Source organism: Caretta caretta, chromosome 2 (assembly GCF_965140235.1).
Source record: "Caretta caretta isolate rCarCar2 chromosome 2, rCarCar1.hap1, whole genome shotgun sequence".
Lineage (NCBI taxonomy): Eukaryota > Metazoa > Chordata > Testudines > Cheloniidae > Caretta > Caretta caretta.
The window spans coordinates 223,754,214-223,781,969 of NC_134207.1; the positions used below are offsets into that span (position 1 = coordinate 223,754,214).

Below are 27,756 nucleotides of genomic sequence, written 5' to 3' on the forward strand. Positions count from 1 at the left end.
ACATTTTGTATCAGCTTCTGAGCAAAATGCTCAGTATTTAAGCACTTGCCTTGCCAAATAAGGACACAGCTCTCAGAAGGTCACAGGCTTCAATTACATGATGTTTGCTCTGTATTTTCTAAGAGCAGGTTTGATTTTTTTTTGAGAGAGAAACTGCTTGGAGCTTGTAAATTTAACTCCTGCTGACAAGTGGAGTAATTGCTTTATGCAGAGCAAAACTAACCATTTAAAAATACCATGCTGCTTTGCTCCGTTTTACAAGATATGCATTCATGCACACCCAGGTTTAAAAGGACAGCACTACTAGTGCTTTGTGCCAAAGCAGACAGAAACTTTTCATCCTGCCATGGAAAGCTAGAGCTATGGGGCTACTCCTGACAGGATGAATGTTTCTTTCATTTCCTGTTCTCTTTTACTTGGGTTGCTGTTCATTTTTAAACTCTCTTCGTGTATTTCAGCCACTAAAAATGGCAAAAAGATGTCTTCTGCCACTTGGCTATTTCTAGAGCACTATTTTTGTACAATATATTCCTGCGTAAAAGGGGCAGTAGTGGAGGCTCCAGCAGTGAGAGGAGGGGATAGTGGGTGCCCAAGTACTCAGCGTCAGCCATTTCTCAGCAGGAGACCTACCATCTTCCCTCCTCACCTTGACCCTCTCCCTCAACGTGGCCAGTAGCAGAGACTTTCCAGATGTTTTCTCTGCACAGTGCCTCACATAAGTCTCTTATATTTTTATGCCTCTTCTATTCCATGTGAAGCATAGGGCCTTCACCACGGCCTTCCATCTTTGCTGCTGCAGTCTTAAGCTATGTCTTCACTCATCATCAGCTATCCCTCGATACAAGGATGACGGCTGCCAAGGGAAAAAAAGTCATTGATGAGACTTATGATGGCTGAGGAAGCCAATCCATGCGCTACAGGTTTTTCCACGTAGATGACAGGTGGTTGCTTGGAGAGAGCACAACTGCTGGTCAGGATGCTGCACACTTTCCTTCATCCTCTGTCATTTTGCAGCCTCTTGAGCAGGGCAATTCTCTTCAAAACAGGCTGAGGCTTGATGTTTGATGCAATGCCATTGAAGTCTATTGCCAGGCAGCTTTTCCCAATTCATGGGGTCAATGCCTCCGTTCTGAAGATATACTTTCAGGGTGTCCTTGTAGTGTTTCCTCTGTCCCTCACGAGTCCTCTTACCATAACAAAGTTGAGAAAAGAGGACTTGCTTCGGAAGATGAGTATCAGCCATCTACACACAATGGCCAGCCCTGCAAAGTTAATGTTTCATAATCTTCACCTCAACACTGTTGATGTTAACTGTCTTCACTAGAAAAGCTGCAGATAGCACTTCATGTAGATGCTCCCGAGTGTAGGGGTTCTCCAATTGCTGTAGTTAATCCACCTCCCTGAAAGGCAGTGTTGTCTAAACTGAGGGTTAGGTCAGCTTAACTACATCACTCAGGGGTGTGGATTACCCCTCAACTATGTAGCGAGGTTGACTTAACTTTTTAGTGTAGACTTGCCCAGGGGCGGCCCTAGACCAAATGGCACCCAGGTGAGGAGCAGTTTTGGTGCTCCCCTCTCCCCATTTGTTAAACTTTTGAATACGTTATTTTTATTACATTTGTGATCCATTTCATGACTTTGATGCACAATATGGTGCATGATTTATCCATCATAAGACAATACATTTGCATGCTAGGATCTGTAAATCTGTATTTTTTCGTGCCATATATAAGCAAATAAAAAAAATTTCCTCTGTGTTTATAGAACCTTTTTAACTGAAATGTACTAACATCAAGAAATTGAACTGTGCACCAACATTGGGTGGGCCAGTATTAAATAGTGTTACAGTAAGTGACTGCCTTAGAAAGTAAACACTAGTCCTTTAGTTCAAAAGGTCACTTTTCTTACCTTTGCCCTTGCAAACTGAAGCACAGCATCAGAGAAATCCAAACACTGGCCAATGGCATTTTCAAGTGATAAAATAGCAAGTGATGTCAGTCTCTCGTTGACCATCGTCAATCGAAGATATGTTTTAATAAGCCTGAGCTTCAGAAAGTTGCGCTCATCACTCACGACTGTGACCAGCAGCAGCATGAGCAGAATCCTCAAAGCTATCCACATTAGGGAAAGTATCCTTCAGCTCTGCATCATGGATGAATTGGAGAACTTGGAGTGGAGAGTGCTTCCTGTGTTGCAAAATGTGACTGGTTGTCCAATTCTATATAGAGGTCTTTATCATTGACATCCAAACATTCCCCATATGTCACATCCAGTGAAGGTCCATACAATTTTTCAAAAGCATTTTCCTGTCTGCCAGCAGCTTACTACAGTCATACAAAAAAACCCAGGTCTTTTTGTGGTGTTTCATTTGTCCAAACCTTTCCTAGATGGATACTCAAGCAGTGTCAACGAGTAAGCAAAAAACCTCTCTTTTGAATTTTTCTTCTGAGGTTCCCATCACCTCACTCTGCTCTTTTAACCAAACTGTCTCTTCTTCCAATGAATATGAGTTTCCTTGAAGACAGGCTCAACTCCTAAGTTTTCTGCCATTTCTTTGGCAGCAGTGATGGCATCTGTCAGGATTGCAGTCCATTATTATAGCATAGTACTTCACTTTGCCGAGCCACATCAATATGTTTTGTATTGTTTTGCTGCAGTCATGGTCCATAGTTTGTTTACAAACTACTCAATGTAGGTGCTCACGCATGACATCATCGTATGCCCCAAGGAGTGCTACCAAACCAAGGAAATTACCATTATGTTCAGTGAACAAATTATCTGACGAGCCCCAGAAAGTCAAATTATTCTTTGCAAGGGAGAGATCAGATGCTCGAGCACGTTCTGCCAATGCTGGGTTTCTACATTAATAATGTGCGGGTTTTCTGTGTGTGTGCATTTACTCAGCTTGAGCCTGGACTCAACCTCCAACCACTAGGAATAGGCCGTAAAATGTCCAGGTGACTTTCAATGTTGCTTCACAGCATCAGCTAAGTTATGCCAGTAATTGTACCTGGAAGGCGCAAGCAAAGATTTGGCATTCTTGTCAAATATTTTGCAACAAAAACAGAACACTTTGTCAGTTGATTTTGAGTAAACTAGCCAACACCAATTCGGTTTCTCACCATTCTCAAGCACACTTTTGCAGTGTGACTTTAAGAAGTGTCGTTTCTGTTCATTTACTGGAAACATAATATCCTCAATTTTGCCTGGCCGGTTCAAAATTGTATGATCAATATTGGCAGAGTATAGGATGGCCAGCCATAAAGCAGGATCTGGTATATTGATTTGTGGTGTGCCGTTTTTCTCATTGCTGTTTCTGTCATCATGTGAGGCTGATTCTTCTTTATCATTGCTCTCCTTCTCATGTACACCAGACTTTTATCTGTCATTAGTCTCCTTTTCATGTGAGCCACATACTTCTTTATCATCACTCTCCTTTATGCTACCAGGAAAACTGGACTATTCTCCATCACTTTCCTCACATTTCCATCCTTATCTTCAGGTAAATCTGCTAATTCCTTAGGGCATGGCTACACTGGAAACTTCAAAGCGCTGTTGCGGGAGCACTCCTGCAGCAGTGCTTTGAAGTGCGAGTGTGGTCGCGTGCAAGCGCTGGGAGAAAGGTCTCCCAGCGCTCCTGGTAATCCACCTCCATGAGGGGAATGGCTCCGAGCGCTGGGAGCACGGCTCTCAGAACTCGGAGCCTGTTTACACTAGCGCTTTAAAGAGCTCTGACTTGCTGCGCTCAGGGGGGTGAGTGTAAAGTCATAAAATGTAAGTGTAGCCAAGCCCTTAGTAATAGGACTTCCATCATCTTCACTTCACTCCTCAATTTCTTCTGTACTGCAACGATCGCTATTACCTAAAGCCTAGCCTATGTTGTTCTGTTTCAGATATTTTCCCATCAAATTTGCCCCTTGCTGCAAATTAGATTGCAATGGAGCTTTTCACTTCCTATGCTGAGCTCCTCAAGGCTCCTTCAGGGGCATCTTTTATTTCTACAGAGTAAAACAGACAGTATTAGGGAAAGCAAATGTCTACATTCCATAGTCTTAGAAAGTCATCAAACATTACGTGTTAAGCATGGCAAAAGAAGTAACTATTTCTTTTATATTGTTGCGTACATATGGGTCAATAGATATTGCAGATGTCTCATTAAATATGTCCTTTGTTAGTCGCTACTTTTACAGTCTTCAAGTCTTAAAACACAAGTACATTCATCAGGTTTACAGCCGTGTTAGTCTGTATTCGCAAAAAGAAAAGGAGTACTTGTGGCACCTTAGAGACTAACCAATTTATTTGAGCATGAGCTTTCGTGAGCTACAGCTAACTTCATCGGATGCATACCGTGGAAACTGCAGCAGACATTATATACACACAGAGATCATGAAACAATACCTCCTCCCACCCCACTGTCCTGCTGGTAATAGCTTATCTAAAGTGATCATCAAGTTGGGCCATTTCCAGCACAAATCCAGGTTTTCTCACCTTCCACCCCCCCACAGACAAACTCACTATCCTGCTGGTAATAGCCCATCCAAAGTGACAACTCTCTTCACAATGTGTATGATAATCAAGGTGGGCCATTTCCTGCACAAATCCAGGTTCTCTCACCCTCTCACCCCCCTCTAAAAACTACACACACAAACTCATTCTCCTGCTGGTAATAGCTTATCCAAAGTGACCACTCTCCCTACAATGTTCATGATAATCAAGGTGGGCCATTTCCAGCACAAATCCAGGTTTTCTCACCCCCCTCCAAAAACCACACACACAGACTCACTCTCCTGCTGGTAATAGCTCATCCAAAGTGACCACTCTCCCTACAGTGTGCATGGTAATCAAGGTGGGCCATTTCCAGCACAAATCCAGGCTTTCTCACCCCCCCCCTTTTTTTTCCGGGGGACACACACACAAACTCACAGCAGGAGAGTCTATTCCAGTCTAATGTCTGTCTTGTTATGTTACTTGAGTCTGTCCTCTATGTTGTCCTAGTAATCTTCATTTTCATTCCATAATTTCCTTTCCTATTGGTTTCTGCTTTGTCTTCCTTCAGAGTTCTTCATTTGTGATTTTTTTTTTCTGGCCATCTGATCGTGAGGATTTGTCTAAGGCAGCTGTTTATGAAAACGTAGAGTTCAGATAATAAGAAGGTCTTAATAAGTATCCAAGTTTCAGCACCATATAGTAAAATCAACTTTACAGTGAAGTTAAATATTCAATGTTTAGTTTCGATTTCTGTTTCTCCAGAACTTTAGAGTTACACAGGCTTGAACAGTACTTGTGATTAATTGGGAAGGGTACTACAGAGACAACTCAGAGTAGGATACTTCACATCTCAGTTTCCATTTCCTGAAAGCGCAGTTTCATTCTGCATGCAGGCGCAAACTTGCTCAATTTGGTGACAAATAAATATTTACTGTTCTTTTCTACCGTCTGCTCTGCAGGACCTGCGTGTGTGCACCAGATTCTGTTCTGGCTCATACCCACATCCTCACCAGAATGGTTCATTGAATTCCAGTTTCAAGACCAACTATCCAACCCCCACGATCTTTGAATAATGCCATCTCAGTACAACAGTACAATCCCACTGAAGGCAATAGGGTTGCACAGGTGTAATTGACCGCATGGAGGTGCACACAGCACTGGGTTTATAATGACACTGATGGCGTTGAGGGGCTGGGCCCACACTCAGAAGGGGCCCCAGCACTGAGACTCTGGCTCTGCCTCCGCTCAGCCTCTTCCCCCCCAAGGCTCTGCCCACCACTTGCACCTCTTCACCATCTCCTCACTCCTCTCCGCCCCCTCGCCCCATGCAAGCAGTGGGCGGGGCCTCGGGGGGGAAGAGGTCGAGCGAGGGCAGATTAATCCAGCCTTGAGTGAAGAGGTATAACTGAGGGCAGCATCACACCTACAAAATCTTTATTGCTGGTGATGAGGCACAATGCAGAAGGCAGGCAGTTTGGCTGCCAAAATTCAGGCTGAGCTTGCAGGCCTAGCAGTTAGCAAGTATCTCTTAATTGGTAAAATGAGCAAATTTAATATGCAGTCATTGAGACACAATCCACGTGAAACCCCATCGAGCTATTTTTTACAGGTCACCTTTCAGAATATAACTCTACTCAAAGACACTGTTGTGAAGTGAAAACCAAACCAAACAACTGTCAAGCAAAGAATGTGCTTAGACCAGTATTGGCCTCCAAACATGGGAAAAATCTAGCCATCAATTCAAGAAGATGCACAAATGTCCCAAGACTGGTAAATTTGAACATACTCTAGGGCAGAATTCAACAGAAGGCTGTGATTCAGGTGATCTTCGTAGAGTTTCAGTAGTTAAATAAAAAAGAATTTCAGAAGTTGTAACTTTGGTGTTAATCCTAAAATAACACCAGTCCTGACTTACGCTTTCCACTCCAAAATTAATGTTATCGCATGTCTCTGACAAAATATAGCAGGAGAGCTTAATTACTCCATACAGTGAGTGGAGAAGGTAGAGAGAAGGCTGTTTGATGGAGGATGAGTGACCTCAGCTTCAACAAAGATTGCAGCAGCTCTAGTACAAACTAATGGTATCAGCAAAGAACACGGGAGATACAGAAAAGAGAAATTTAAGGAGTAATCTGCACACTGTGGTCCTCAAGGAAGGAATCATTGCCTCCCCCCCCCCCCCCACCAATGACATTCTTGGAAATGCAGCTCCCTGCTGTTTAAAGCTAGAGTACAAACACAGCAATCTTAAAATCAATTGTACCCTAAGTCCCCTGGCTCAGAAAACACAAAGCTAATATCTAATAATACTGTGGGTCTGCAGTTTCACAGGTAAGGAGAAAGTACATGCGGAGCTGTGAATGCTGGTGGAGCAAAAATAAAAATGGAGAAGATTTTTCATATACCTTGCAGCATAAGTACAGAAGGAAAGCATGGCATCCATTTAGGTAAAGATAAAGACATCCCAGAGAGTGAAAGCATGTCTACACAGCCCACAGGAGCAAGCCTCCCAACCCAGGTCGGCAGACTTGGGCTAGGGGGCTCCCACTAGCGCTCTAAAAATAACTGTGTAGACAAGTGCTTCAAAGTTGCCGCTTAGGCTCTGAAGCCCACCCCCATCCTCAGGCTTGCTTCCACAGGCCGTGTAGACACCCCCTAACGGCCTTGCAGTCTCAGGAGGAGCTTGTGGTGTATCTCGGGGCTGTGATGCTCACGTTTCACAACCCCAGTGAAGAAGCAACGTTTATCCAACAGAAAGTGTCTGAGGCCCTGATGTTGAAAAACAAGCAAGTCACTCTCCAGTATTGACTGTCATTAAAAACAACTAGCAGCGTCCTCTGTTCTTTTCAGCTTAATGTTAGAAACTTATGCTGCGCGAGTCCTCCTGATCTAATCCTAGCAGTGTGCATTAGGCTAAATCTCCTTAATTTACTGATTTCCTCTTATTCTGGAACAGGAAGCTGGAAATGTGTCCTCTGCAATGCCACCTCGCTTCTTGTAAAACTCTCCTGTGCCGTGATGCCTCTGAAAAACACAAAAATGGTTAGGCTGCTGGTGTGATGTCACTCTTGCTGGCAATGCCAACCAGGAATGTGTCACTGCTCCTTGTGTTGCCCCCATCTGCTTGTTGTATCCACTTGTTGTCTCTTCTCATATTTACGTTGTAAGCTCTTTGGGGCAGGCACTATCTTTTGTTTCTGTGTTTGTACAGCATCTATCACAATAAGGCCCCAATCCCTGCCTGTGGCCCCTAGGTGCTATTGCAGTACAGATCAATAAACAGTGATGCTTGCAAAAAAGGTTGGCAGCTGGCCCAAATTGAGGCAGATAAGGCTGACCACAATTTCCATAAGGGGCAGAACAAGTAGTACTCTGGCCACTTCTCCCGTAAACTCAGCTCCTAGAATTGTTTTAATAGGGGAAGGAGCAACAAGTGCTTCAATGACGATTAAAAAGAATGTGGAAAGTGAGTAAACTTCGATACTGAAAACTAGGGGCCTCAAGGTAGGATCTTGAGAGGATTTAGGGTGGGTTTGTGCAGGGGGTCTGGAACAATTTGTACGGGGGGTGCTGAGAGACATTGAACCTAACTGTAAACCCTGTATATAATGGAATCTACTTCAAGCCAGAGGGGTGCTCAACAGAAGTACTGACTCAGTCTGCAGCCAGCTAGCTGGCAGTGAGCTTGTAACACCTCTACTGCCCTTATCAGTAGCCCAAGTGGCCCTCCTCCAGACAGCGGTGAACTGACCTGGTCTTTCCAGAAACCAAGCAACCTCTAGCTACATTTTTTCCAGATGTTGAACATCAGCCCTTGGTGGCTGTGAGGGGACTGTGAATAGCCTGTGATTTTTGTTTTTGTTATGGCCACAAGGATGGTATGTCCAATCTTCTTATTATATGTTCCATTCTATGCATCCGATGAAGTGGGCTGTAGCCCACGAAAGCTTATGCTCTAATAAATTTGTTAGTCTCTGAGGTGCCACAAGTACTCCTGTTCTTTTTGCGGATACAGACTAACACGGCTGCTACTCTGAAAACTATGAATTCTGTTACTGTAGCTTTCCCTCTGGGTTGTTTCACCTTTTCTGTCATTTATGGTGCTCATTGGGCATGTCTGATTTTGGAATCAGTCATCTCACAGTCTCCATTTCCACATTCTCCATGTTTTCCTTGAAGGACTGACATATAATAAAGAGAAAACAACTTCCAAGTTGAGAACAGAGATGCTTTTTTTGAAGTGTTTTCTTTATTCCAAAACTATAGATGAACAACTTCCTGAATATTCATTATCCCTTCAAAGAAATTGCCCTCAAAGTTGTCTGATTTTGGCAAAGCTTGTTTCTGATTTCACTGCTGGAAGATTTGAAGTAAAAAAACAATGCATAGAATAGATACCACATATATGTTCAATATCTTACTATAAGAGTGTCATGAGAATTAAGCCTTAACACATCCTTATTACAGTATTAGAATAGTTTATCTATTGTTACACCATGCATACTGTGCTACTCAGATAATGAATGCTACCAATTCTTGCTAACACAAGAGCAGAAGAATTTAAAGAGCACTTTGGCAAAGTATCTTAAAGCTAATGGAGACAGATTCCAAAGCTCTCTTCTGAAACATCTTGGGGGAGGAAAAAAATTGACAATGCTGAAAACAAGAACATGAAGCCAATGTAGAAATAGATGATTTTTTTTTCCGGTAGGCTAAGAAATGCGGCTTTGAAAAATGCTTGGTTGTATAAATCGAAAGCTAAACCTTAAAGCAGGATTAAGCTTCCACTCAGAATAATGCAGTCAGCTACAACCAAGTTTTTCAAAAATCACAGGAAACTTTTGTTTCTTTAAACTACAGTAACTGAGCATTAATTTTTATTTGTATGGATTGTATTTTCTTAAGTAGTATCTATTGTGTTTATGCCATAGAGGGTAACACAGAATAAAGCGTTTTACTGATGTAACTGTATCACACCTCAGAGCCAAATCCAGCAGCACAAAAGGAACTTTAAAGCTGGCCTTACTGTCCTGTTGAGGTTGGCTGGAGAAAAGGGGATGAGGCAAAGCATAAAAGTAACTCACCAGTTCCCAGCTGCTGGGCCATAGGCAGTTGGGCAAAAATGGCCACAATTTAGAGCAACCCTGGAAGGCAAATCAACTCCCAGTCTGCTCCAGGATCAAGGAGCAGCAAAGCGGGAGGGGCATAAAGTCACCTTTGCCTTCTCCCCTCTGCCCAGTACTGCTTTGCTGAACTTCTCACCTGGGCTGAAGTTTATGAGAATTAACTACATTTCATTCTAAAAAAGTGAGTAGAAATCGCATTTTTCTGAACTGTATCCCTCCTGCCTCCTGCGTTGTCTACTGGGGATCTTTTGCTCCTAGTGGTTCTATGTTCTTTTCTTTATTACTCTGACCCTGGCAGGTTTGTATTGTCATCATTAGAGGGTTTTTACCTTGAGTTTATTGATTGCCACTGCACTCAAGGTGGTTAACAACTTTGCAAATGCTAGTCTGGATAATCCTCAAATGGCTGGTTCCCCTAGGGTTCTAGCTTGGACTATATATTTGGGGAGTGTCCAGAGTTAACTATACAAAGGTGTTTACCTCCAGTTAACTGGCAATCATTTGACTTCAGGCATAAAGACAAAGCTACAACACTTCTAACCCTCCTCCCCCCCTTTTTTTTTCCACAGCATCCCTCAGGAATGCTAGCCACTACGTTGCAATTTCCCCCTAAAAGTCATTGCTACATTTATTTTATTACTGTTTAAGGAATATTTTAAGTGATTTAAAATGAATGCATTTGATGTTAAATGTGGCTATGTAATGCTATTAATAAGATCTAATATACCTTTTAGAACATAGTACAGAAATCTTTTAAGAAAAATTCTTTTCTACTTAAGTGGCTCTGCATTGCAGCACCTAAGTGTGAGAAATTGCTCTTCTTTATTTTATGCTTCCTCAAGTTCCTCATCATATGTTCTTGACCTGATGCTGTTTCATTTTGCTGTAGCAGTAATGAAATATCCCTCTTGACTCCTATTGTGTTACTTAGATTAATTTTAAAGAGTGAGGGTCAAGTTAGGACCAATGTTCTCTCTCTTTTTCTTTGTTCTCTCTCCTCTTGCTCACCCCATTCTCTCTCCTCCTTCTTTCCCATCCACTGATGCTTCCATCCACCCACATAGGCATATGCGGTCTCCCATTCCCAGTCTCACTTCTCCAAACACTCATTCCAGTTAAGAGCTCCTGGGCATAGGCGGCGACTTCTTGGGTGCTCCAGGGCTGGAGCATCCATAGAAAAAAATTAGTGGGTGCTTAGCACCCACCAGCAGCCAGCTTCCTCCCTCCCCTTCAGTACCTCCCACCCACCGGCAGCCCCATCAATCAACTCCTCTCCCTCCCTCCCAGTGCCTCCCACGTGCCATGATCAGCTGTTCCATAGCATGCAGGAGATATGCTCGGGGGAGGGGGCAGAACTGGGCAGGAAGAGGCAAAGTGGGGTCAGGAAGAGGTGGGGCAGGAGTGGGGTAGTGGGGGAAGGGGTGGAGTGTGCAGGCCTGGGGCAGAGCAGCAGCTGAGGACCTCAGGGGAAGGAGGAACTCCTAGGGCACTCCATTCCTGCTGAAAAAAGAACATGTGACACCTGGCCTGTGCGGCTCCCCTTGCATCCCTCTTCTGAAAGAAGAGCAGTTGCATCTAGGTCACTCAACTTCCCCCCTTTCTGTCTCAAGATTCCATTCCAATGAGCTGCTCTGCTCCTAAGCTTACCCCCTTACCTTGGACTAGGCCCTGCCCATTTAATGTCCCTTTTCTAGCACTCCCTGACAGGAAGCAACTGTAATGCTTGAAGGCAAAAGTATGTGAACTGGAATGGCTGGTAATGGCAGCAGACCATGACAACATAGGCACGAGTAAAACATGGTGGAAAGGCAAAAATCAATGCGATACTGTAATACTGGACTATATACACTATACAGGACAGTCTTTTGAGGTTGTGGAGGTAGGAGCATAGCATAATCCCTTCATCTCATGACTCTGACCCTTAAATTAGCAATAATGCACAAACATGGAAATATTCTAACCTATTTTGTTTTTGTCCTTCTTAGGGCTTACTTGTTGCAACTATATTCTGCTTTTTCAATGGAGAGGTAAGCATGTGAAGTTCATCAACTGTACTGAACCACATTCAGCCTCTTAAAGTAGTTGGACTGTTGTTCACAATCAACATAACTAGAGCACTATAAATCTGTATTTTACATGCCCATATTTTTTTCCTTGCAACATCACTGGAAGGTACTTGAGTTAGGACTATGATCTTTACAGAGCAGATGGTGGAAAATGAGGTCCAGGGGATGAGGTCCTCACTCTTTAGCCTCTCAATTTAATTTAAGTCAGAGGAAAGACAAAAATAGGTTGAATTCTATATCAGCCTCCTTCACGTACCAGCTTCTGCCTCCAATTCAGAATAGTGGGATGATTGGTTAAAATAATCAGCAGTGAAATAGTCAATGGTGCTAATATGTGAATTTTGACCATTAGACACCATTATCGACACCCTGTTGAGATTAATGGAAGTCCTGCAGATCTCCCAGAGCTTTTATTTCTATCTATATCCATAAACCTAGAAACTATTTTTTAATCATAGCTTTTATCCTGCAAAAAGTAATTGAGTTCCCAGAGAAATGCTGTCATGAACGACCACAGTATACTGTCTCAGTCCAACCGCTGACCTTAAAAGTTAACTTGCTTGTCTAATTAAACTGAGCGATACAAACTCTCTGCATCATATATTCAGAGAAACAGTTCTGTGTCATTACGAAGTGCCATTTCATTCACTCATTTGAGGATCAGCATTGGCCTGTTAAGGTTTATGATTTGTAAGTAGTAATTGATAAATAAAAACCCTTGAGTAAAAGTTCTCTCCCACTCTCTGACAGCTGGATCAATATGTTATGTGCCTACTACTGCTTTTAGGTCTACTCCACTATAACAATGGTATTATAAATAAAAATAGCTTGGTAAGACACATCAAGAGCTGCTTTAGTATCTACAAGGAGCCACTTTCTGAAAGCAGGTTAGCAGAAAAATACTTTGAAACATATTGGGAGCATTACCATGAAACGCTGTTGAAATTAAAACAAGGTATTTCTTGTAAAAATTGTGTGCATTTGAAGAGTTCAGTTTTCAGCATTGTGCAAAGGGAGATGGGTACGCAACTTCTTTCAACAAAAATCAAGACTCAGTATGTTATCCCTTAAAGCTACACACATCTGTACATACATTAATGACTAATATGGCTGGTGTAATAACATGGATCAAAATTAACTGGATAATCAATGGGAATAATTACACAATATTGGCCATACTTTTAAGCAGGCCTCCAACTGCAGGAGCAAATAACTGTGGGAATAACTTTGTGTATGAATTTAGGCTATCTGAACCATAGAAATGAAGGGCTCAATGGGACCTCAGGAGGTCAGTTAGTCCAGATCATTTAGACACTGAGGCAGGATTAAGTATACTAGATTATCCCCAATATAAATCCTGGATAGAGTCCCAAAATCAAAGACATAGAATCTAAATAGACTAAGGCAGGGGTGGCCAACCTGAGCCTGAGAAGGAGCCAGAATTTACCAGTGTACATCGCCAAAGAGCCACAGTAATACATCAGCAGCCGCCCATGAGCTCCCCCACCCTGCTCCCAGCGTCTCTCACCCACTGGCAGCTCCTCCCTGTACCTCCTGATCAGCTGTTACGTGGCCTGCAGGAGGCTCTGGGGAGGAGGGAGGGAGGAGTGAGGGCACAGGCAGGCTCAGGGGAGGGAGTGGGAAGGAGTGGAGTGGGGGAAGGGCCTGTGGCAGAGCCAGGGATTGAGCAGTGAGCACCCCCTGGCACATTGGAAAGTTGGCACCTGTAGCTCCAGCCCCGGAGTCAGTGCCTATACAAGGAGCCGCATATTAACTTCTGAAGAGCCGCATGTGGCTCTGGAGCCACAGGTTGGCCCCCCTGGACTAAAGGCTAGATCCATCAAAGGACTTTGGTACCTAACTCCAACATTTAGGCACCACTGAGATCCTCAAACTCCCTGCTCAGCCACTGCCTAAAGTAGTAGGCACCCAAAGTTACTAGTGGTGCAATCCACAAAGGTACTTTGGTGCCTAAGTCCTGTTTTTAGGTACCACTGTGACCCACAACACTCCCACTTGCCTGCTGCCTAACCCTGCAAGCATCTAAATTCACTTGGTGCATAAGATTTGCAGTAAAGATTCCCTAAGCACCTATGTTTCTGAGCATGCACACTGGTCCCTCACTCTAGGTGCCTAAGCCACAGAGTGATTCACAAACCAGGGAAGACAGGCATTAGTCCAACTAACTTGCATGTGGGAATCCAATCCAGTAGGGATGCTCAGCGCCTGCCTACCAGATCGAGTCCCTCAGGCAAGTTCACACAAAACAGCTGGGGGTGGGGCAAGGAGGAGGATTCTCTTATAATCTGTAGGCTAGCAGCTAGGGCAGTGACCCACAATATGGTAGTCCCCAGTATAAGCCCCCCTTCCTCCTGCAGGGGAGAAGGGATTTGATCAGGGTTTGGCTATATCTCAGGTAAGTGCCCTAATCCCTGGGCTACATTGTCATTCTACCTGTTCACTGGCCCAATTAACATTTAATTATACAATTAATTAAATAAAGTGAAACCACTTCAATAGTAGAGATGGATGGAGACCCACACCAGAATATTGCATAGACCTGTGGTTAGGGTATTCAGTTAAGAAGTGGCTGATCCCTGTTCAAATCCCTTCTCCCGCTCAGGTGGAACGGGGATTCCCACTTCCTAGGATCTTCCTAGGAACTACCCTATCCACTAGGTTAACGATTACAAAGGATGTCCTACACACACACAGCTGTTTTGTTTTGGGCTTCACATGCACTGTAGGTGGCTGAACGCCTATCTTTCCCTCGTTTGTAGATCACCGGCAGAGATCGGTGCCTCCTCGGAGCCCAGACTGAGGCACCTAGCACCGTGAGAGGGGCCGGGCTTAGCACACACTCCTCTGGTCAGCGTCTCCAGAGGCTAGCTTAGGTGGCTCCCGCCCTCACGTGCTGGCTTTATAGACCGGAACCGCAATCAAAGTTGCCTGTCTTTCCCCACTGACTGTAGAGGGAGCCCAGAAACCTAACTAAGACTTTGTGGATCACAGCATTGGTGATTTTCTAGATGCTTAAAAGTTAGGTGCTGCAATGCGCTGCAACACCTAAATCCCTTTGTGGCTCTCACCCAAGGTGCCTAAATTTCTGCTAGTGCGCATGTAGACAGCTGCCTCAGGCGAGGTGCAGGGGTGCCTATCTCACACCGAAGATGCAGCAGGATGCTCAAAGTAGGTGTTCCCCTGCCTATATAGCTTGCTAGTCCCATCCAGTAGGCGTACTCAGCACACACCGAATACCCCTAAACAAATAGAAGTGGTGGTGCCCAACCCCACCCTTGCCTTTTAGCCCACTGATTAGAGCTGGGCTGAATGTGGGAGACCTAGGTTCAATTCCCCCCTCAGCCTAATATGGAGAAGGAATTTGAACTAGGTACCTGCCCCCCTGGGAAAATGCCCTTACCCCCTGGACCATGGGGGTACTCTGGAGCAGAGTTCTCTCAGTCTCTCCTGTTGAAGCTGTTCCACTTTGTATGAATAATTAGTCACTGGAGCAGGGTGACTGTAATCTGCATCTGCTCCCTCCCAGGTGAATGCCCTGACCAGTGGGCTATCCTCTCTCTGGGCCAATGCATATTTAATGATTTATACACAGTGGAACTCTGGTAATCAGCTTATTCCTGGTTTCCAAGTATAACAATGAAGTTGTGCCCTGTGTGTCCTTGTAAAAAATTACAATGTCGTCATAGATAATACATTGCAAAGTTTTGTCACTCGTAAATTAGATAAGACATTAGCTGACAGAGTATGAATTATTATATGATTTACTAATTTACGCATAATGTGGTATTAAGCAGAAAATCAAAGGCCAAGTTTCAGGAACATTACTAAGTATGAACTATACATCACAATTTTCTTATTTTCATACAATATGTACATAAAATTAGGAATCAGAATGAATACATTCATATTAAGGAATTATACCATATTCATTTCACTACTCAAAATTCTTAATACTCAGGTCACTCAGTTTCTCCTGCCCATTCATAATTTAGTGTTTGCAATACGTGGTTAGTAATGTAGACACTATTAACTTCTACAAGAGTTCCATTGCAATTCAGGTCCAGTAAAATGATCTATTATTTAAAATAAAGTGTCTTGAAAAAAGCCAAACATCCAGAATATTTACATTCTTTGGAAATGTTAAAGTTTCCCATTGGCTTCCCTGTTGCTAATTTAAAGCAAGTCAATTACTGTACCAATATCTTCATCAGATCCAGATTCTGGACACCACAAAGTTCAGTGGGTGTTTGGATCTGGCATTCTGTGTTGGCCCATTCAGCCCACTGTTTTGATAATGGCTATTTGTAAAATGCGGATCCCTCTCTGGGCTCAGATTTCAATCACTGGAGAAGAGTGATGCTTCATGCATTCTTCCAGCACCCAGCTAAACTGCTGGTAGTAGGAGACATCCATAGCTGTTAGTGAGTTCCCCAAAGGAGGGAGATCTCTGTCCTCTTTGATGACTTCACACCTGACATCTCCAGGACCAGCTTCATAATACCGTGGTTAGTTGAGAGTTGCTTCCTCAGTGTTCAGCCACTCTAAGAATCTTCATTGTCTGACTGATTGTCACTCAGCCAGAAGATCCAAATCACTGTGGGGATATCCGGGACACAGTGAACAGTCAGAACATACACTCACTGAATCCCTAGTCCCCATACTCTTATTGATGTGTATGGTGGTCAGCAGAGGAGTAGTCACATACTGTCTCCTAGTGACTGAGTATCCTCCTCTGAATTGCCAGCTTGGAATGAAACAGGAGGCAGCTCCATGGCTCTAGCACACCTAGCAAACCTGGACATCACAGAGGCATGTTTGGACTAAATAAAGCCTAAAAGTAGATAAAAAATAGGGCCGGAGATTGAAAAGTGGCTCCCAATTTTGCATCTACGGTGTTGCTCCCCTAAATAATTGTATGTGCATTCTATCACTTGGGTGTCTAACTACATGATTGCAGCTGTAGATATGATGATGGTCTAATGAATCCGTGGTGAAATGGATCATATATAGCAACAATGAGAGATGTGCTTAGAAATCTTCTCATTTGCACTTATCTCTGCAAACAGCCAATCAGTGAAACTTTAAAAAGTTAGGTTTCAGAGTAGCAGCCGTGTTAGTCTGTATTAGAAAAAAGAAAAGGAGTACTTGTGGCACCTTAGAGACTAACAAATTTATTTGAGCATAAGCTTTCGTGAACTACAGCTCACTTCATTGTATTTTCCATGGAATGCATCCGATGACGTGAGCTGTAGCTCACGAAAGCTTATGCTCAAATAAATTTGTTAGTCTTTAAGGTGCCACAAGTACTCCTTTTCTTTTTTAAAAAAGTTACAGGTTAATATTTAGCAATGTCACACAATGTGTGCATGCAGCAGTTGTAAAATTCATGAACCCATTTATAGATCAAGTCATCAGTAATTTGAAAATAATTATGGGCATATTTTATAGCACATAGACCCAAGACTATCTGCTAGTACATGTAAATCGGGACTTTGTTGGTAGATATCCAAGTAGCATAAAATGTGCTCATAATTGTATAGTCCATGTAACTGGGCTAACATGTGGGTGAAGTGTGGCAGAAAAGAGGATGTTGGAAAGGTGCAATCCATCCCCAGGGGTCAAGGCTACAGTAGCCCCCATAGAGTGCCTTTCTCCCCAAGGTGGATTTCACCCATAATTGGTCATTTTTGAGTTATAAATATAAACAAAACCCATAAAAGAATGTCAGAGTGGGGCACCTAATTTAAGAAAGGGACGATTTTACACTCATCCAGTCTAACTTCACAACCATTAGGACCAGCCTTCAGTGATCTAATAGACTGAGCTCAAGGCTAGGAGCCAGGAACTACAGAGTTCTCAGCCCAGCCCAGCTCTGCTAAGAAATCCCCGTGTAGCATTTGGCAAGTCACCTAATTTCTCTACTTCACTTTCCGTCTGTGAAATCGGGATAATAGCAATTAGTTTCCTGCCTCACTCTGAGGATTAATTAGCTCTGTCTGTAGCTGTCGAAGCACTAAGTAAACTTATTATAGCAGCAGTGGATGAAGATGATTTTCTACAAACTAGACAAAAGACAAACTCAGTGGGTAGGGTGACAGGTCTAACACCTGGAAGTGAGAAGCTGTCTCCATAGAGGCCAGTGCTGCAGTCCTTCCTCTGCCAGAACTCTTACTGATTTCAATGGGAGTTTTGCCTGAGAACAGACAGCAGCAGTGGGCCTACAGTGTTCTATAGAGATTCAGTTAGGGACCTTATTAATCTTCAGACATTTTCTCTTTCTGGAAAGGTGGTGTCTACACCTCACCTCCTTTTTGTCCTCAATCACTTTCTTCCAAATTCCAGTTATTCTTTCAGGTGCACAAGGGAAGACAGAGGGGTTTCAAGGCCATAATCTTGTAAAGAGCAGAGATACTGCCCTTGGCTAGCATCAGTGGCAGCACTAGGCACCCCAAAAAAGGGGTTTGAAAGGGACAGCCTGAGATCCCCCCACACTGGTCCTTGGAGTTGGCCTGGCATTGAAAGGAGCATCTGCTGTCCTCTCCCAGAGGTAGGCAATGTTGCCACTCCAGCATGTGTTCCCTCCTGGGTTTCTGGAGAATTCTGGCTGTGTCAATTAGAATTCCTCTTGGAGCTCATGCTGCAGCTTGGATCGAATGCACAGCATAGATTAAAGCCACAGTCCTCAGGCTTCGTGAGAGACCATTTCCAGATCTGTGTATCCAAATACTGCCAAGTGACTAGAACGCAGAGTGATATTTCATGGAAAAACATACTATGACAGAGGTAGGGACTTAGCATTAATGTGACAGAAGTTCCGCTCGTCAATGATTTACTTTGTACTGCTGCGTCGTTCACTTCAAGGCAGAAGCAGATGATGTTTGTCCAAAACCTCCCAAGACTTATTAGCCTTTCACATCAGTATTTGCAGCAAGCCACACACTCACTTCCTCACTGCAAATTATTTTCCTCCATTCCGTACAAGCCCAGCCTACAGCACTGTTCGCCAAGACACTGAATAAGAAGCCATTGTACATTGCTGATGTCTTAACTAATTGGAAAAGAAGAAAGTGAATGTGTAAATTATGGGGATGATTTTCTCAGTTCCCGAAGCTGAGAGCTGGACCCACCCATGACTGCAGAACGTTATTCTTATGATGGGACAATGTCCAGCAGCACTGCGGTACCTCTCTACAACAACAACACTATACAGATGGCATGAGCTTTCTGCGTTAGCCTGCTCATTAGACCATACTTCCAGTTCTGAGGTTACTTCTAGACTGGAAGGTTGGCCAAGAAAATGGAAAGTCTGTTTGAAAATATAGCCATAGGTCTTTCTTGCCAAAGAGGTGTGAATGGCTGGCAGAGAACAGAAAACATTTCAGAGAGCTGAAGAATAAAGTGAGCCCAAACTTCCTCTTTACTTAGACTTTGGTTTATTTCACGCACCATTGTGGTGTAACACCCAGCTGATTAATCTCTTTGATTATTAACATATTAATGTCACGCACATGATTTTTAAAAGCACAGTCATGTGGCTAACACATTTCAAATCTGCATATGGATAGTTTTAATTAGCAGAGGATATGATCTTTGAAATCAGTTCCCTATTCCTTGGCGTTAGCACAGAAATACAGTTGAACTCAATTTGTAAGTGCAGCTACAAATCTCATAAACTAAAGGCCAGTGAAGAATTAAAAACATATATTCTTTAACCTCATGCACTCGGTACTACATAGAGTTTATTTATTTTAATTCATAGCAGTTTTAACCCTGGGTTGAATCGGGAGAGGAATGCTTGCACTCTTCCAAACTCCCCACAACCAAAGTATTACCCCCTGTTGAGACCAAGATGAGCTGCTACTCACAGTAGATTGTGCAGCTCTTCATACTATGATCAGGCCTCTCTTCTTTAAGCCATGTTTGTCCCCAGCCTGCATTTATCCTGGTGCAACCTCAGACCACAACATGAGTAGAAGCAGCTTGAGGGTGCATGAGGGGCTCACCCACCCTCTGCAGCAGCATTCCCTCCCACTCTGGACCCACAGGGGCCTTTTCACTGGTCCTGGGATCCTCCTGGAGAGTGGAGGGGAAAGACATAGGAGGGCCAGGAGCAAGACCAGGGGACACATCCTCCTCCTCCTTCCAGCCACCTGGAGCTTACTCAGAAAGGGTAAACTCCAAATCATCTTTTCTGCAGAGCACCAACCACACTCCAGTAGCCTCCAGGGCAATGATGGTCCCTGCTCACAGTGCAACCCCAATGGAGTTGTGTTCCAAGGTAGGTAAGGGGTAGGGTGACCAGATGTCCCAATTTTATAGGGACAGTCCAGATATTTGGGGCTTTGTCTTATATAGGCGCCAATTACCCCCTGTCCTGATTTTTTACACTTGCTGTCTGGTCACCCTAGTAAGGGGGGAAAGGGGCTGCTGGTGGCTAGAGCCAGTGTAGAGAAACAAGGTTTCTGCAAAGCTTGCCCTGGCCTCCCTCCGATCCAGCAGGTTTCAAGGACTGCCCTCTAGACCTTTCCCCATTGGTGGGTGGGAAACCCTATCTCCTCCTGCCCCACAGAATGATGTGGGGAACTTCTCTGAATGAATCCTTGCAAAGATTGCTTCCCTTGGTCCCTTTCTGTGGGTTTCACTGATGTGAAACACTGCAATTACACGCGATATGAACCACTGTAAGGGTGAAAGCTGCTCATTAAGTAATTGAAATTCATACAGGACTTACCTACAGTTCTGTACTACAACTTTGCTGCTGTATTAGCAATGCCTTGTCACATTAGATCATACCGGAGATCCTTTTCACTAATCGAATTTCTGCAATGGCATGATACGAAAATCTCATTAATGCAGCTCATTCCCCTTAGCATTACCATAATAAACTTTGGTCATGCCCCTTACAAGTCAGGATGCACTGTGGTTTCCAGTATAAACCTAGGCTTTCTCTGTGCTTGGCCTCTAGCAAAAATACATTCAGCCATTCCTGAGTTATGGGAGAGTAAATAAAAACAACACTTCTCCAGCTGAAAACAATTCTAACCACATTGTCTTCAACTGGACTACAGCAATGAGATGATACGGCTGTCGTTCTTGTTATGCGTTAAGTAGTCCTGTTGAAGTCCAACTACTTGCATGAGGAAGGATTTTTAGGATCACTCGGCTTGGCCCTTGGCTTAAAAATACAAAGTTGCAAGCCACTGACATATCCCTTCCTAGCATAGTGACGTAACCCACTATACGCTTTGTAAGCATCTCACAGTTTTAGCAGTGCCTAATGAAGCCTCACGTTTCTATGACACGACAGCCCACCAGAGAGGTACAGAGGCTGCTGCTGCTGCTGCTATTTGTGTGTGGGTGACATTTACTGTCTATGAACTAATAAAATGTATTAGAATTCAGGGCATTACCAGGGATATCAACGATACTTAAATGTTGCTACCTAAGTCAAAAGTACACCCCATCTTAAGGCTAGTCTGTGTGTTTAGACACAGCCCTGAGGAAAGAGTGGTATGTAATCTGTACCACCCTGGACCACTGTGACACCGGAACACATCCATATGTCTCAGTTCCTCACCTGCTTGCTCCCAGTGCAGTTATTTACATCACATTGTTGCAGTAAATTATTACCCACCCCAACTCTCTGTCTTTGTCTGTTTCTCTCTTATTTTCCACACACCTGCTTTGGGGAGGGAGCAAGCAGGCGAGGACCCCATTCACTCCTTCGTGCCTGGACCCAAAGCCTGGGACTGGCCAGTAAAGATGTTAAGGAGGTTTGGTATTCTTCTGCATGGTTTATATAGGCCGAGTCTGAAATCAGCTGTCTGAGGGAATTGCGTTCTCCTCCTCCCCGTGATGGTGTATGTACGAAGGATGAAAACCACCGGCAGGCAGCAGGCCAGCACCAAGGCCTCTGCATTGCTTCAGTTTTACTATTCATGATTAGTTTCGCTGGGGCAAAATGTCCTGAGTGTACACCACTTAAGCTTCACTGCTGAAGTTTTACTTAAGCACTGTGTGCTGGCTCTGCACTGAGAACATTTTACCCCGAATAAAACTATTCTTGAATATTTTTCAACCAGTTCTAACCTCAAAGCAAGGTGGACACAAGGAGATTAAAATAAACATTCGGTGAAAAGCCATGGCACTGGGTTGATATTGGAAAGTAGAATTTCCAGCATAATAAAAAAAGGGAAGGGAGCCAGTTTGTGCCTTGTTATGCCAGTTCAAATCCCAGCCAACTCCATCGACTAATAATAACGATAAAACTATTGCTTGGCTTCCCCTTGCAGGTCCAGGGCGCTCTAAAAAGGCAATGGATGCAGTATAAGACCCAATGGGGGCAAAGACGACGCGAGCACTGCTCTACGCGATCTACCTCCTACACAGCAACATCTATCACCGAGGTCCCAGTTTATCTGTATCATCACGATTCCACCAACGAACAGTTAAATGGAAAATACATAGATGACTCTGAACTCGTTGCATTAAAATCTGGAGAGACGTCTGCCTAGCTCAGAGGAAAACAAGACTAACAGGTCATTTTGCATTCTGTTCATGGCAGGGTGGGGCGAAGGGAGGAGTTCAGACTTGAGTGCCACTGTGAGAGAGTGCTAAACAGAACACATCATACGCGAACTATAGAAGCATCAGCTTCGGCCAGTGATGGCCCAGCGAGAGTCTGCCTGAGAGAGGTGGATATAGTATTTGATACTACTACAGCATGCTGCTTTTAGAAACAGGGCTGAGAACGGAACTATTCAGTGAAACATTTGGATTTTCCACAGTCCCTGCTACTTGCCATATGACACACAGATTCAATAGTCGTAACAATTCAAGGTATCCCATAGCAGATATAGAAGAACGGATTAGTTCATAGCAAGGAGTGTTCAGTTTCCAGACTGGACTAACTAACGACCAATTGGAATTGTTTAGCATTTGTTGCTTTAAATAACTTTCTTTCACCCTAGACTTTAAACGATCATCTTTCATTAGGTGTAACGGGCTTGGAATCTGTTGTTGTTTTCATTTTAATCAGCTCTGCTGCTTTCCTGGAAATGTTTGCACTTGGGGGTGGGGGAGAAGAGAAACCCGTCATTCCAAGGTATTCAAATCCTTAGAAAAGGATTTGAATCAAAAGGATCTCATACAGAATTACCCTCCTGACATCAGGTGCACAACAGAAACAAAGGTAAACTATTTATTGCATTAAAAACATTCAACACTAGTAGGCATAAGCATCAGTAGAGAAACAAAATACGTCTTTGGGAGCCTCATGAAAGTCCTGGAAAAATCTCAAAAAAATTTTTTTTTCAAGCTATGCTAGTTGCTCGATAATATTCATTCATAGGAAACCTGTAGCCATAATACTCCACCCAGCAATCTGATAAGTAAGGAACAAATTTTGCACTATGAATAAACTGTGAAATGTATTTGGAAATTAAGATTTTTGTTAATTGCTGTTGACACACTGAGCCTGCCGCTGGTGAACATTTGTCTGTCTAATGAAGTTGCATGCTGGCAGTAAAGGAGGCCAGTGGAAGAGATGAGGAACTAGTTTATACCAGTGTCACAGCCGAAGAAATATTCATAATTAGAAAGTCAATATTTTATGTAATTATTAAACACTAAAGGTCTTTTTATGATTGTTAAATGAGTCTTACAGCCAAGGAGTAACTTATTTATAGCTGTAAGGCTCCTCTATTGCCAGTGTCAAATGACCGTTACACACCATTGGGCTGAGTAAAATAGCTACAATTTCTTTCCAAAGGTGAATGTAAAAGTCCTTGCAAATTGATAGGACCAGTGCCTGGGCAGCTCTGAGTAGAGCTTGGCAAACATTTTTGACAAAAACTCTTATGCCAAACTTTAGTTTCTGCAAAATATGCAGATTCAGTGACACCAAAACATTCCATGAATTTATGTCAGTTTCTTTGAATTGTTTCAGTTAACAAAACCCCTAAAATATTTTTAAAATCATGTTTCATTTTGACATTTTCTAAATTAAATATTTAAATTATTTTATTCAAAAAGATTGTGTAGAAATTTCCTTTTAATTTTATTTTAAAAAAATTTTAAATGCTCAATTGAAATAAAAACAATAAAATGTTTCAGGTTGAACAAAATATTTTGTTTGACCTGAATCATATATTTTTATCTTTTTAATTTTTTGATTCAGTGAAAAATATTTTAAAAATCTGTTTTTTCCCCCAGAATTGCAAGTGAACCAAAAAACCTATTGTTCACCCAGTTCTAGTTCTAGGTGCTTGCAAGTCCTAGGACTTTTTGCCTATAGAATTTAACTTGTATATAAAGTTCCCAAGTATCGAAAGGATGTCCAGTGAAATGTATCACTGTTTCTCCTCTGGTTTTCATGTAGTTGGGTAAGTTAAAGCCAACAACTAGTATTTGTACAATGAGGTCTTGACTTTTTTATTAGGTTAACCAGTTATTTGGCACCTTTGAAGATAGGCCAGAAAGAGGCCATTCATTCTGTTTGCCTCCACTTCTACCTATTGTGTGATCCACGTATATTTGTCAGCAAAATTCTACCAGCCTCAGGCCCAAGGAATGAAAACAGAAGGGAGACAGTCACATACCTTTGATGCCACAGACCCACCTACTCCTGTCTTTGGTGTCACTTGCTTCACTTAGCTATCTCAATATCAGCATTCAGCCATGAGTTGTTTGAAGGTTGATTTAGCACTTGTGTCACAATCCCATCTCTGGGATTCAAGGAGGAGAAGGGATAGGGAAAGGAGGGAGAACCAGGGAAGTAGGGACTGGAAAGGAGAAGGAAGAAGAGGACGAGGAAATGCTATCTCTGATGTCACAATTCCACTAACCAGTGACTTCTGCAGAGGCACCAGCTAGTCACAAATATATTTTAAACTCCCTTTCTTCTTTATTTACTTTATTTATTGAGATTCCATCCAAGATTTGTTTTTCCCCTGCAAGAATCACAGACTTGGTTGAGGCATAAACAAGTAATTTTGCTCTACTCTTAGCAGTGCTTCGATTGCCTAAACTATAATTAGTTCTGAGAGTTCTAACCTCAGATCTTGCCAGGTAAGTAAAGGAGGGAAAATATTTCAAATCCAGCACTTTGCTTTACAATGTCAATGCATTTGTAGCTCTTAATTCTCCAAGTAGAGGGTCTAATCCTGCAGGAAGAATTGTGAGGAGAAAGAACTGCAGGATCAAGTTCACATTCTGTTAGGGTGAAATTAGTTTGTTAAGCTCACACAAGGCCTGTGCAACACTCAAGCACTGAGCATCTGATCCACAGCCATTGAAGTCAATGAAGAGATTCCGTTTGACTTAAATGGGCTTTGGATGAGGCCCTAAGGTATTTGAATGGGACTTAAATAGTGCACAGACCCTGTGGACCCGCTTCACAGACATGAATCACATGCTTGCTGATATGGGAGAGATTTTAAACATTCTGAGCAGGATTGAGCCCCAAAACTTTTCGGTTCACCTGTAAAATTGACATGGAGGACTACTGGTTGTACCTAACTGTGCTAACCTCTTCATTCCAACACACATATTGGGACCACATCTTCCTACAAAATGACCTTTCAAGAATGAGTTCACTGACAGTGGAATTCAGAGTTTATTTAATCCAGTGTTGTATTTGGGGAGAAAATATAGTCCTGTCCATTCACACAGTGAAAAACCTAGGTTGGAGACCACTGAACGTGTCTGCTTTGCTGACTGTACAAAGGAAGGTATTTTTTTCGGACAAGAGTGTTTTGTGTATTGCTATTTCTACTTTTGCTAGTGAGCTATCATGGTCGATGGAGGATTTAATAATCAAAGAAAACAAGGCAGCTTTACTATGAATTTTATATTTCTGAACATTTTTGATGCATATTGTACTTTCCAGTAGGGCTCCAGCAGGTGTACTTAATTTCTAACTACAGGAAATAGATTATCGTAATAGAAATGTACATAATTCATAAGGTCTGATAAATGCTTGTGTAACTTATATGTACAAATTGTTTTTCAGAGTCTGTTATATTCACGTAAAGTACACTAGTGACATATTTTTTTAAGGGAACATCATGTTTTGGCTTCTTCATTCATTGATTCATTCTACTTCATGAACTCAGCTGGAGCAACAAACTTCAGGATCTTGGTTTTCTCTTCATGTGATGAAAATCTCACATTCTGGTGTGGGCCAGAGTAGCTTGAGTGATGTCAGTGGAGTTACAACAATTTTCATCAGCAGAGAATCTGGCCTACAGATCTATTTAATTCAATATTAGCTTCACATGGGGACTGCAGGTTAGAGCTGTCCAGAAAGTTTTCATCAAAACAATGGGAACAGCCATGTTCATCAAAATTAAAATGTTTTGAAAAATGTATGATTTTGATGAAATTTCATCAAAACAATAAAGGCAAAAGGAGGCATTTTGATAAGGTTGAAACATCCCATTCTGACACTTTCAGAATGGAAGGTTTTGATTTTTTTTATTTACAAATGATTTTTTTCAATACTAAATTAATTGCGGGGGTTTTTTATATAAAAAGAATTTAAAAGTTTAAAGGTCAAAATTTGAACCAAATGTTTTGCTCTTGCCACAAAAAAAGTATTTCAATTGACCTGAAACAAAAAAAAATTAGAATTTTGTTATGTCGGAAACTTAAGTTTAGTTTTTTGTTCCATTTTGGAATGGAAAAAAAATATTAAAATAGTGGAATTTCTCCTGAAACAGAAAATCCAACTCTCCCACCCCGGCCTACTTCATATGCATATTCTTTCCAGAGGTGTCTTCACGCTCCATGTATGCCACAGACATTATAACCATGCCAGCATCACCGAGGCCTGCACAGAAAGCAGCAATGGGTTCAAGCCAGAGTCATATGTACATATATTCTCCAATTCTACAAATGGTACAGAGGAACTGCAGTTGATAATTGACTCACTAGGCTGGAATAATTGCAGCAGTGTTGAAGGGGCTGTTGTTTATGTTGGGGTTTGAGGGGGAGAATTTCAACCCCTCGGTGGCGTTTTCCTGCACCTGCATACAGTCTGATTACTAAGGCATTACAAAGGTGCAGTGAATTTCACCTCTGTGCTTGAGAGAAAGCACTGAAGTCTCCATGACAATGATGGTGAGAACCCTTCTATGACCAAGCAATAGCAATTTCTTGGCATGAGCAAATCCAGCCTTTAGAAATGTTTATTATTTTAGCACATTTCGTACTCGAGTGTCAAAAAGCTGCAGGAAAATTTGAGTCAATGGGTTTAAAAAGTAGTTTCAGGGAAGACACAACCTATACCAAGAACTTTAGTAGGACCCCTCTCCTCTGAAACCCCATCCCCTCGTATAACAACTCATTTCACTTAATGTTGGCCCTGGCTTAGAAGTGTTTGTACAGCTGGTTTGTTTGAATAGCTAAATCAAGCAGAAAGGTTCTCGTTCTTCTTCTTTATTAGGTACAGAAACTAAACACAAATTCAAAAAATCATGGCATGGAATGCTGAGACTGTATTTTCATTTGGTCCTTTTTAAATGCCTAAGAAATATATTTCAGTTAAAAAAAAATACAGCACAATTGGGGGAAATGGCTTGCTCCACCTTATAACAGCTAGCAGCAGGGCTGCCTTAATTAAAGGTTTGCCAGCATTTCCACTGCAAACTCCCCATTTTCATGTGTTTATAACTTGGCAATAAAACTTTGCTCTGGGATAGAACTTTGTTCTGGGATGCAAAAATCTCAGCGCATTCCTGTTCTTATATTTTTTTCCCCTTACAAGTATTAACGAAAAACAATGTTTGGCTCTTTTCAATGATATAAATTTTAAAAACTAACAAAATAAAGATATCCTAATTTTGAGTGCTTTGCATTTTTGTAACTCAGCTATGTCTTCATGATACAGGCAAGCATATAGGATTGGCTATTACTGACTCCTATGGAAATTTGTATGCATATGCATGGAACAGTAATTGACTCCAACCCAATTATAGTTTACCAAATTTAGAGCCGGATTCTGGCTCTCTATTCATGGGAGGGGGCACAGAAGGCTCTCATCCTTCGAATGGACT

At 42.5% G+C, this 27,756-nt stretch overlaps 1 protein-coding gene across 3 annotated transcripts in view; it reads left to right on the forward strand.

The window, feature by feature from the left end:
- The window catches only part of CALCR (calcitonin receptor), a 270,509-nt gene extending 242,962 nt beyond the window's left edge, over nt 1-27,547 (forward strand). For 2 of the 3 annotated variants that reach the window (XM_075125859.1, XM_048838162.2), the window contains 2 exons: nt 11,600-11,641; nt 21,994-27,547. In XM_075125859.1, coding sequence (XP_074981960.1) covers nt 11,600-11,641; nt 21,994-22,215 — 264 coding nt within the window. In that variant the 3' untranslated portion in view covers nt 22,216-27,547. The remainder of the gene's footprint in view (nt 1-11,599; nt 11,642-21,993) is intronic. The other variant, XM_075125860.1, reaches the window with a different exon arrangement.
- Nucleotides 27,548-27,756: the final 209 nt, after the last annotated feature.